The sequence below is a fragment of the Cebus imitator genome, unplaced genomic scaffold (assembly GCF_001604975.1).
Source record: "Cebus imitator isolate Cc_AM_T3 unplaced genomic scaffold, Cebus_imitator-1.0 Scaffold32, whole genome shotgun sequence".
In the NCBI taxonomy this organism is placed as follows: domain Eukaryota; kingdom Metazoa; phylum Chordata; class Mammalia; order Primates; family Cebidae; genus Cebus; species Cebus imitator.
This window is the reverse complement of record NW_016107347.1, coordinates 3,781,971-3,793,875: the sequence shown is the minus strand read 5'-3', so window position 1 is coordinate 3,793,875 and position 11,905 is coordinate 3,781,971. Positions and strand designations below refer to the sequence as shown.

The 11,905-nt window shown below is 38.9% G+C and overlaps 1 protein-coding gene across 2 annotated transcripts in view; it reads left to right on the top strand.

The window, feature by feature from the left end:
- The window catches only part of SLC22A15 (solute carrier family 22 member 15), an 87,176-nt gene that overhangs the window by 3,572 nt on the left and 71,699 nt on the right, over positions 1–11,905 (top strand). For both annotated transcript variants that reach the window (XR_001823751.2, XM_017524201.2), the window contains exon 2: positions 11,407–11,619. Coding sequence is in view for 1 of the 2 variants with exons in the window: in XM_017524201.2 (XP_017379690.1) it covers positions 11,407–11,619 (213 nt within the window). In the remaining variant the exon portion in view is untranslated. The remainder of the gene's footprint in view (positions 1–11,406; positions 11,620–11,905) is intronic.

Here is an 11,905-nt window from a genome sequence, read left to right as displayed (position 1 = left end):
ACTGCAACCTCCACCTCCTGGGTTCAGGCAATTCTCCTGCCTCAACCTCCTGAGTAGCTGGGATTACAGGCACGCGCCACCATGCACAGCTAATGTTTTGTATTTTTAGTAGAGACGGGGTTTCACCATGTTGACCAGGATGGTCTCGATCTGCTGACCTCGTGATGCACCCGCCTCGGCCTCCCAAAGTGCTGGGATTACAGGCTTGAGCCACCGCGCCTGGCTATAAACTCTTAATAACCTTATTTTTTAGATCTTGGAATGACCAGTGCATTATATTATCCATGCAATAAATAGCTTTTCATGGCATTTTAGAAAGTGGAGTGATGTGATTGCAGAAGAGGAAACTATGATAGTCAACACATGAAAAGATGTTTTAACTTCAGTGGTCATCTGGGACAGGCATATTAAAATGACTAGGGAATATTTTATGCTTACTCTATTAGCAAACATTAAACAATCTAACAGTACAAGTCCAGTGAAATGAGGAGAAATAAAAACTACCCCATTTTGATAACAATTTGGCACCATCTAGTAGAATTAAAACCTGGCATTAAACTCCTAGGTACACATCCTACATTATCGCTTGAACAGTGCATAGGGAGGTATGTATAAGTTGTTTACTGCAACACTGTCTATTATAACAAAAGTTAGAACCACCTGACTTTCAAAACAGGACTGGATAAGATGTGGTATAAAGTTAACAGAGTACAACATCTGAAATAAATGAACTAGATCTGTATACGACTATATGGAGGAATTTCTAAAACACAATGTTAAGTGAAAAAAAAGCAGAACAATATATACTATGTGACACATATTCTTAATACAAAATTTTAAAACACACAAACCAATACTATATTTGTTTTACAAAAATACATAAACAGTGTAGAAATATAAGAACATGGAGTAGAAAGGGCCACACCCTATTCATGAGGCTGGCTGCCTCTTGGGAAGAAAGGGAAGGGGTGAGCTTCGGGCGAGGGTACAAAAGAGATTGCATCTGTTATCATTTGTTAATTGTGATAGCTGTTTCATGAATCTTTGTTTCGCTTTTCCATAGTAAATATTTTTAAGTAAAAATAATGGTAAAGAGAAGAAACTGTATCTAGGAGAGAATACTACAGTTTGCTCTATGAGAATAATAGTTTATTTTTTAAAATCAATATTTCTTGGGTCAATTATGGCTGTGAATTGTGGTCCTTTAAACACAGGAGGATGGGGTAGAGTGAGTTTTATTCAGGCTATTTTGTTAAACTTCATGTAGAATGCTATCACAACCTACCTCCCCTATCTGCTTGTGTATGGCACCATGTTCCTCCTTCCACAAGAAATTCTTAGGAAGACTCGTATAATGAGCTATGGCTAAGGTCGTAGCTGGTTCTTCTAACCTCCCTGGCATAAGCAGGTGATGAAGTACACACCGTAAGCATTAGTGAAGCCTTTGTTGTATTACAGTTATAAAGACTAGCTGTCATCCCCAGAGTATTCTCACCACCACGGAGGCTTCAGCCATGAGAGAACCTGTGGTCTTAGTAAGACTCCCTTATGACTCCAAAACATCTACCAAGGCTCTCTGCCAGTTTGAGCAAGTTTTATGCCGCTCCTACTGTCCAATTTTAGTTCTATGAGCCCTCAGACAGTTGGGCCTGGAGGTTGGGTCTTCTGAGGGTTTATGGTGATCTGGGAACTTTTGCCTTTCACCAGTTTAGGTGGGTGGGACAAAGAGACAAACACAGTGGTTGAGTCAAAGAAACCAAAGCCACACGGACCCCCACACCTCAGGAAAGCTGTTATTGTCCATTGACAGACATTGCCCCCTAGTGTAAAGGAGATAAAGTTGCAGATTTATCAGACAGATTTTCATCCACAAAGGCTGTAGAGATACAGGAGCCCTCCAGAAGGGTTAAGGAGCTCCTTTAGGCCTGGACATCTCAAGAATTAGGACATTCTATGGAAAGCAACTAGCCTGATGCCTCTGCAGCACACAAATCCCCAGCCAAATGCCTGCTAAGGCCACCCATGGCTGTTTTGCTTGTGCCTTGACAGTGAAGATATTATCTTCCAAGACAGCACCAAAAAAAAGTCATTGGAGTCATGAAGACAGGCAATGTGAATATGGCAGAAAGAACTAGGCTTGAATGCTGTGGTAGTCTGCCGTGAGAGGACATTATTAGGTAATTGTTATTAGGCAAATCACCCCTCAGTCTCTACTGTGTGCTTGGAAATGGCTGGATCATGAAAGTTTAATTTGTTTTGCAAGTTTAGGATTTCTCAAAGTTTCCCAGTGCCCAACAATTAATTGGCCTTGTGTCAGTGTTGACCTTAGGTTTCAGAATACCACCTTGGTTCATCACCACAGTTAGAGGCTGCCTTAGAAGAAAAAGACTATCAAATCCGAAGATAAGCGCAGCTCGGGGCTCTCCTTTCTGACTTCTTTGACCAAACACTCACATGAACTGATGTCTGCTTTCAAGGGACATCATGTAGTACTCAACAAATGGCATATGGTGATTGTAAAAAAAAGAAAAAATATAGAAATTAATAAAAATCACTCGTGCTTCTACTATCCGAAAGTAAAGCATGCTCACATTTTGGTGTATAGCTTTCCAGACTCTTTATTATATAAATATTGTATATCCATCTTTTTTTTTAACAGAAATGTGTGCCATAACTGGATTTTGCCTCTCAGTAATGTTGTGAATGCCTTGTTATGCACATAAAAGAAGAACTCCATATTTTTTAATGGCTGTAGCATGGTATTTCAACACATGGCTATGCCATAATTTGCTATTCACTTCTCTTGTGTTGCATATGTTGTGTTTACTCTTTTTCCAGTTCACAAACCCACACAGCCCATGGTATTGGTTCATTCTTCCGTTCTGACCTTTTCTTCTTGCCAGTTGATTGTTTATCACTCTTCTCAAGCCCAGACTTCCCCTGACTATTCATCTCGTTCTACCTAGATGCTTTTTATTCCAACTTCATGGATAAAATAGAGGTTACTTGGTGTAAATTTTCTAAACATCCTTTCCTTTTGCTTCAAAATTTGTTTTCATCCTCATCTATCTTAAATGCCTTCTCTGTTCAGGGCACATGTCCAAAAGGAAGACCTGTTTCTGCCCTCTTTTTAGGAATATCTTTTTACATTTGTTTTTGATTCTATTTTACTCCATCAATTATTTCTAATCCTATCTCTTTCTGCATTCTCTGCAAAATAGCCTGCATGGTAGATTTAGGTGGTATATGGAAATTGTATTAAATAGCATTAACTCTTAATTAAGTGAGAGAGTTATTCCCTTTTCGAGCCTTCTTTAGTCCTATTTATCTAAGGAGAAAGTCTCATGTGGTGTTAGCACTTCTAAAAACAGTTTCAAATATTTCTGTTTTAACAAAGGAAATGAGCTAGAATGAAAGAATTAGCAGAGCTTCAGGCTTTAGTACAAAACATTACGTAGTTGGAACTTGACATTATTCTGTTTTATTGTATTCATTTTCTTTTAAAACTTTTTTTAAAATTATGAGACAGTTCAGATAGAAAAATACAGAGAGTAATATCATAAACACACATGTACTTCCAGATTTAATAAATGCAGATATTTTGCCATATTTGTTTAATGTTGTATCAGTCATAGTTCAGGCGGAGAAGCAGGACCCCTAGGATGGAGGTTGTGTGTGTAGGATTATATATGTATAATTGATGAATCATTCATTATGGAGATTTGACTGTATACTGGTTTGGGATCTGGTTCAGCAGTCCCCGTAAGGCTGTTGTCTTTGTGTGTGAAGCTGAAGCGTGACTTCTGCAGGGCAGGCAGTTGAGAAGGGAAGATATGATCTGGAGCCCATAAAAAGTGACTAGAATTTGTGTCATTCTCCCTGCCTCCAAACTTGATGAAGTGGCTGCCTTTCATCATAGAATTAAACATGTACCGGGGCAAGGAGTCAGAGCCGCTAAAGGAGGATCCACAGGAAGGTGGAGTGGTTGCAGCCTTGAGGCTGTGCCACGCCAACGAGGTGGACCGGCATGTAAGTGGCAAGCTATGTGAGGCACAAAGGCAACTGCCCCAACCTGGGCATAAAAAGCAAAAACAACTACTTCTTCACTTTCACCCTTCTCCCAAATATAGCCTGAAAATATCTCTTGTGGCCCACCTTAAATAAAAACATACTAGCAAACACTTGGCATTCTAACATTGTGCTTATTGTTATAGCTCCACCTGGCAGTGATATCTGTATTGATATAAAATTCTATTTTTGTGTTAGTTTTCTGAAATTAAAACATTTGAATTGATTTTAAAGAAGACTATTGAGTAAATAATAGCAAACAGAAAATGGGCATGTGAAAACTTGCAAGGGGTACTCAGATGACTGAAGTTTGGGGAAAGCTGAGCTAGCCATATAATTCTTCCCAGATATGTAAAGATATATTCTTTACTTTCCTGTCTCTGATTGGGCTATTGCTTTTACCAAATCATTTGTTTTCCTGGGTTTTGTTTTCATTAACTCTTTAATAGCCTTTACTGCCTGCTCAAGTATCACATTAACAGCATTTTCCTGTTTCTCCTAGGTGGAATTCACATCCCCTTTCTTTGTGCTCTCATGAACTTCATTCCCACTATGGCTAATATAACATTCATCACAGTCTGCTTTGTATTTATAGCTTTGGATATACAGTCATGCCCCATATAACGACGTTTCTGTCAATGACTGCGTATGCAACACTGGGCCCATAAGATCATCATGGAGTTGAAAAATTCCTATCGCCTAGTATTTGCTATGCTATATTTTTAATTGTTATTTTAGAGTGTACTCCTACTTACAAAAAAAAAAAGTTAACTGTAAACCGGCCTCAGAGAGATTCTTCGGGAGACAGTCCAGAAGAAGGTATGGTGTGATAGAAGACGAGGGCTCCATGTCTTCAGGATGTTGTTTTCCTGAAGACCTCCCATTGGGAAGAGATATGGAGGTAGAGATAGTGGTATTGATCCTGACCCTATGTAGGTCTAGGCTAATGTGTGTGTGTGTGTCTTAGGTTTTAACAAATAAGTTCAAAAAATTTAAAAAAACAGAAAAAAGCTTATAGAATAAGGACATAAAGAAAGAAACTATTTTTGTACAGCTATAAAATGTGTTTGTGTTTTGAGCTGTGTTACTATAAAAGAGTCAAAAAGTTAAAAATTTTTAAGTTTAAACTGTAAAAACATTATAGTAAGTTTATTATTGAAGAAATAGTTTTAAAAATAAATTCAGTGTAGCCTAATTGTATTTGTTTATAAAGTCTACAGCAGCATCCTAAGCCTTCACATCCATCCACTGCCCATTCACTGATTCATACAGGGCAACTTCCAGTCTCTCAGGCTCCACTCATGGTAAGTGTCCTATACAGGTGGACCATTTAAAAAATCTTTTACTGTATTTTTCCTATCTTAGGTATGTTTAGAAATACAAATACTTACCATTATGTTGTAGTTGCCAACAGTATTCAGTATAGTAACATGCCTTACCAGATATATAGCCTAGGAGCAATAAGCTATGCCATATACCCTAGGTGTGTGATAGGTTGTAGATCTAGGTTTGTGTAAGTTTACTCTCTAACATTTGTACAATGATGGAATTGCCTAATGACACATTTCTGAGAACATATCCCAGTTATTAAGTGATCTATGACATAAGACTATTTGTTGTCCTCACTTGAATGTATGTGTATTGAAGGAAAGGACTATTTTTTATTCATTTTATCATCTGAGGTGTGTAATCCAATGTGTTGAAGAGTTTTGGTGCTTGTTACAATTTTTTAAAAATATTAAACCATTGAAGAAGAAGGGATGATCAGTTAGCGGTATTATCATTTTACTTGAAAAAGAGAGAGAAACAGATGGAAATTAAATAATTTGTCGAGAATTTTTAAAAAACTTATTTTTAAGTAGAGATGGAGTCTCACTGTGTTGCCCAGGATGGTCTTGAACTCCTGAGAGTTCAAGATGTTGTTATTCCCCTCTGCCTTGACCCCTTAAAGTGCTGGGATTATAGGCATGAGCCACTGCACCTGACCTTGTCTTAACTAGTGACTGGAACAAAAATTAGGTAACAGAGTTACTGGTCTTTTTTCATCTTTTTTTTTTATTGGTTGTTGTTACACCGTTATGCAAGGAGTTAATTTAAAAAATATATTTGATAGACTATATATATATTTCATATAGATGTATGATAGACTCATATATACAGCAGTGTGTTGGGTTCTTTAGAGGGAAATAGAAATATAAGGGTTTCTTTCCTTCAGGAGATGACAAATCATTGAAGATTAGAGTTGAACTATATCTGCACATTATATAATGATGCAAAACAATATTTCCCCAGTAAATAATACAGCCAACTAATGCTTTGGAAGTTAAGAAAGGAGATGACATGGTCTAGAGTGATTTGTTGAAGTCTTCAGAGAGACTGAGCTTGAGCTGAACTCTGAAGCTTGGGTTTAGGGAGAAATGGGAAGGTCATTTCAGGTAGAAAAACACAAAATTGAAAGAAGCGTGGAAGAGGTGATAACTTATGACCTTGCTACACAGAGTGTGGTTGTTTGTTGTTGCAGCTTCTTAGAAATGCAGACTCAGCCCCACCCCAGACTTAGGGAGTCACATTAAATTTGGGAAGCACTAATATATACTATTTGTACAGTGCTGTGCAATTCACTGTTGACTATGGAAGAATCCCACTTGACACTGAAGGTAGGTTATTTAAATACGAATGACTTAGATAAAGATGTACTCAGTTTAGTACTCAATTACCTAACTGACTCCATCAAAACATTATATAAGCAAGACCATAATCATGAAGACAGGATTATATGCCCAGTGCAATATAGTGGGCAGTCTTAACTGGAAGAAAATGAAACTTAGATTTGGATTTGCTCCAGGTTTAATTAGAGCTGAGGTTCAGACTCAGGTAACAGATTCCACTGCTTTCACACCACACAATGAATAAGTCATGTTTGGGGAATTGAATAGGCTGGTAGAGGAAGCTTGAATGCAGATTAGTGAGCACCTGGACCATGTAGTGGAGGATCTGGAATGCTGGGAACCTTATTATTTATCCATTAATATGTTTTGACCGGAAGAGTTTCATGAGGAGTTTCAGGGCGATTCATCTTTTGTCGTAATGTGGATAGATTAGAATGGGGAAGAAACAGTGTTTAGAGGCACTAGTTACTCTGGGTGTGTTACTGTGTCTCAAATTTTACACACAAAAAATAGCTAGTGTTAGTCAGCCAACAAATACTTACTGGATATTTACTTTGTGCTGGACACTGGGCATATAATCCTGTCTTCGTGATTATGGTCTTGCTTATGTAATGTTTTGATGGAGTCAGTTAGGTAACTGAGCACTAAACTCATAAAAAACCAAAGATAATGGCAACAGTAAAATTATCTTTGATATCCCCCCTCCATTTATTTTCTCTGAAAAAAGCTCTGACCGCAAAGTTAAGTGGTTCTCATTCTCATCCTGGTTTTGCAATTAGTGTTGTACGTAAGATTGAACAATCTACTTAATCGTTCTCTACCTCATTTTTCCTACTTAGAAAATAAACATCATATTTAAGCATGAATTCACAGCACAAGATATTGTGATGAGATAATTTATAGGAGACTTTTTGGGTTTCCTGAGAAGTATTATAAGAGCTCATAATGGTGTTAATATAAAATTACTTTAAAAACCTTCGCTTCTTGAAACTTGAAAAATTTCAGTCGCCTAGCGCATTTTAGTCATTTTTCTAATTATAATTACATTGAAAGGGAGAAAAAAGTCCAGCCATCTGTGGCACTTGTTCTCCTTCCCTAGAGGTAGAGCTAGAGAAGATAATGACGTATTTGAGATGTTGTTATTCCCACTCTGGTAGACAATGGATGGTGGTTGGTTTATTGTGGCTTAAAGGCCCATCTGCTGATGGGTGCAGTTTTATTAGGCAAAAATATGTGGGTGAAAGTGTGCATGGTAGTTGTAAGTAATAGTGGAGAGAAGAATGAGAGAATATTTTTGTTTTCTAGGGGAAAGGAATAGGATGTGAGCTGTATGAATTTGTCACAGCCAAAGATGGCAAACCAAAGAGAACCACCCCATATTCTGTGTTTAGGTTATGCATCCCCATGGCTAGTTAATACTAAGCACTCCCGCCTGGGAGACAAGAGCAAAACTCTGTCTCAAAAAAAAAAAAAAATATATATATATATATATATATATATATGATATGTTAACACATATTCAAAAGAAACTTTGAATAGTGCCTGGTACGTAGTTAACGTTACAGAGGCATGTGCTATTACTGGTATTCCGTCCTGGTCATTTATTCATTGACTTGCCGAGTGTGTAGGCCCTGGGGTTATTTGCTTTGGAAGCCCAAAGGTGACTCAGACATAGATCCTGGCTTTAAGGAGAATCTATTTCAGTAGAGCAAAATAAGATCAGCAGATACATAAATATAATACAGTGAAGAAAATGGTGCATGCAAGCTGGGTGTGGTGGCTCACACCTGTAATCCCAGCACTTTGGGAAGCTGAGGTGGGTGGATCACAAGGTCAAGAGATCGAGACTATCCTGGCTAACATGGTGAAACCCAATCTCTACTAAAAATACAAACATTAGATGAGTGTGATGGTGAACACCTGTAATCCCAGCTACTTGGGAGGCTGTGGCAGGAGAATCGCTTGAACCCAGGAAGTGGAGGTTGCAGTGAGCCAAGATAGCGCCACTGCACTCCAGCCTGGCAATAGAGCAAGACGCTGTCTCAAAAAAAAAAAAAGAAAAGAAAAAAAGAAAATGGTGCATGCTCTCAAAGGTCTAGATGATGGAACTTTAGGAGTGAGCTGCAAGTAACAGGAGAGGACTTCTGGAGGGGTTGGAGACACAAGCAAGACAGTAAGGAAGGCTTCGTGGAGGAAGTGATATCTGAGTTGCATTTTGGAGGATGGAAAAAACTCAAACATTTGCAGCAGGAGAAAGTGCCTTCCAGGTGAAGCGAATGGTATGAACAAAGGTAGGAAAGAGTACATTTAGAAAACATGACTAATTTGCTTTGCCTAATTGAAGGCCGTACATTCATTAGAACATCTGCTTTGAGTCCTCTCCTCCTGAGTTCCCTTGCCCCATGCTTTTTATTACTTTATACCCATCAGTTAAATTTCTGCAGATTATAATCAGCAGGGGCAGTTACTAAATGGGTGTAAGTGGCTTTGTAATTATAGCTGCTGCTAAATATGTAATCTATCTGTTCCTGTAATTATTAAGGCTTTTATTTTTATAAGCTGATTGCCTCCTATTTGAACACTTCTCTAGTAGTATGCAAATAGGAGACAGGAAACATAAAGTCTAGGAACTTGCTTTCCCTTGCAATATACAAGGAAAAGCATCCTGACCCATGGCAGCTTTGTACCTCTCTAGAGAGGCCCACTGTCGAAGGACTCAAAGTAGATTGAGAATGCCTTAGATCCTGTAAGCCTTACCCAGAATGGAAACATCACATCTGGGTTTTTTTGTTTGTTTTGGTTTTGTTTGTGGATACAGAGTCTCACTCTGTCTCCCAGGCTGGAGGGCAATGGTGCACACTCAGCTCACTGCAACCTCTGCCTCCTTCTTGGGTTCAAGCGATTCTCCTGCCTCAGTCTCCCAAGTAGTTGGGATTACAGGTGCCTGCCACCCTGCCCAACTAATTTTTGTATTTTTAGTAGAGATGAGGTTTCACCATGTTGGCGAGGCTGGTCTCGAACTACTAATCTCAGATGATCTGCCCGCCTCAGCTTCCCTAAGTGCTGGGATTACAGGTGTGAGCCACTGCGTCTGGCACATCTGGGTTTTATATTAGCTTCTGTTATGACACATACCATGTCATGACTCCTTTTCTCTTTCCTTGACAGTGATTCCATCATCTACTGGTCATAAATTACTCTGTCTCTGGCTCTTTAGCTTATCCATTTAATAGCTGAATATGCCCCTACAGAATGGCTCAGAAGTAGACCCAGGCTGGGAGTTCTCTGCCAAATGCAAATAAACTGTTGGCAAGCCTCTTCACCTTTTTATGCCTTAGTCAACTCATACATCAAGTGGGCTTATTGCACTATGCTGTAGAGAAATCGTACACTTTGTAGTTTTTAAACTACCTATTCTGTTTAGAGGTTTTAAAAATTTTTTATTTATTTTATTTTTTGAGACAGTCTCACTGTCGCCCACCCAGTCTGGGGTACAGTGGTGCAATCTCGGCTCACTGCAACTTCTATCTCCTGGGTCCAAACAATTCTCCTGCCTCAGCCTCCCAAGTAGCTGGGATTACAGGCCTACCACCACACTCGGGAAATTTTTGTATTTTTAGTAGAGATGGCATTTCACCATCTTGGCCAGGCTGGTCTCGAACTCCTGACCTCAAATGATCTGCCTGCCTCTGCCTCCCAAAGTGCTGGGATTGTAGGAGTGTTGATTAAAGGTATTTTAAGACATCAAGTGCTAAGTTAATAGGGATAGTTTCTTTAGATTGTCCTCTGGAGCAGACTATGTGTTTTCTTAATAAATTTTAAGCTTGAAATAATCATCCAAAAATGGGAGTTAATACTGGAAATCTATAGCATAAAAAGATTGCAGTAGGGCTTCACTTATAAACCCAATTGCAAGTAGCTATAAAGCCCAGAACAATCAATGACAAATGGCATATATGTTTAATAAAGATTTCTTGAATGAATGCGTGAAATATATTTTCTTTGTAGGGGGACAACTATGGTTAGATCAAACCAGGGCTAAGTATAACTCAACATTGCAAAATGAATATCTATAGCTGGGACTTTGAATTTCTTAAAATTTTACTATAAGCTGTGTATCATATTTTAAAATCGTGCCTACTCAAGGATATATTATGCTTACCTGCTTTAATGAAACAATATAATATATATTGTTTTGTGAGACAATTATACTGCAGAAAGTCTCTTGTTTAGATCATAAATCCAAGGCCAAGATATTCCCAGCCCCCTAGTGAACACTTATCTGATCTGAAGATACAATGTTGAAGAGATAATAGCTGGAATGTTAGTCTTTTAAATCGGAGCAAATAATGTCTTTCCTACCCTTCTGCTTTTGAACCATATAACCATAAGAGCAGTGTCTTTAGCATCAGAAATATCTCAAAGAAAGAAAACCCTCTGTAAAAGTATAAAGTGTTTTACAGATGGGATTGCTGATGATTCTGTTCATGTTAGATCACAAAGGTTCTTTTTCATGTTTATCTCCTTTGTTTCTAATGTGGCTTATATCTGTAGCTCATAAAAATACAAAAGCAGGAACTGATTTTTAGAGGTGTGCAAGCCTGTTAAGTGTCTTCAACATTGATGGCAAATGTCTGCAGCGTTTGGTTCTGTGTGTTTGCTCTTTCAGCTTTACGTAGCCACAGAGGCCATCCTCATTGCACTGGTTGGGGCCACACCATCATACCACTGGGACCTGGCAGAGCTCCTGCCAAATCAGAGCCACGGCAACCAGTCAGCTGGTGAAGACCAGGCCTTTGGGGACTGGCTCCTGACAGCCAACGGCAGTGAGATCCATAAGCACGTGCATTTCAGCAGCAGCTTCACCTCCATCGCCTCAGAGGTAACACCAGGCTGCCCCAATCACTAATGTCTCTCTTTGTCCAGATGGAGCTACTCTTTTTGTCTTGCTGATTTAAATATCAGCCACATTTTCAAATCATTTTCTAGTAAATTTAAAAGTTAAAAGTTTTAATAAGGCTGGGCGCGGTGGCTCAAGCCTGTAATCCCAGAACTTTGGGAGGCCGAGGCGGGTGGATCACGAGGTCAAGAGATCGAGACCATCCTGGTCAACATGGTGAAACCCCGTCTCTACTAAAAATACAAAAAATTAGCTGGGCATGGTGGCG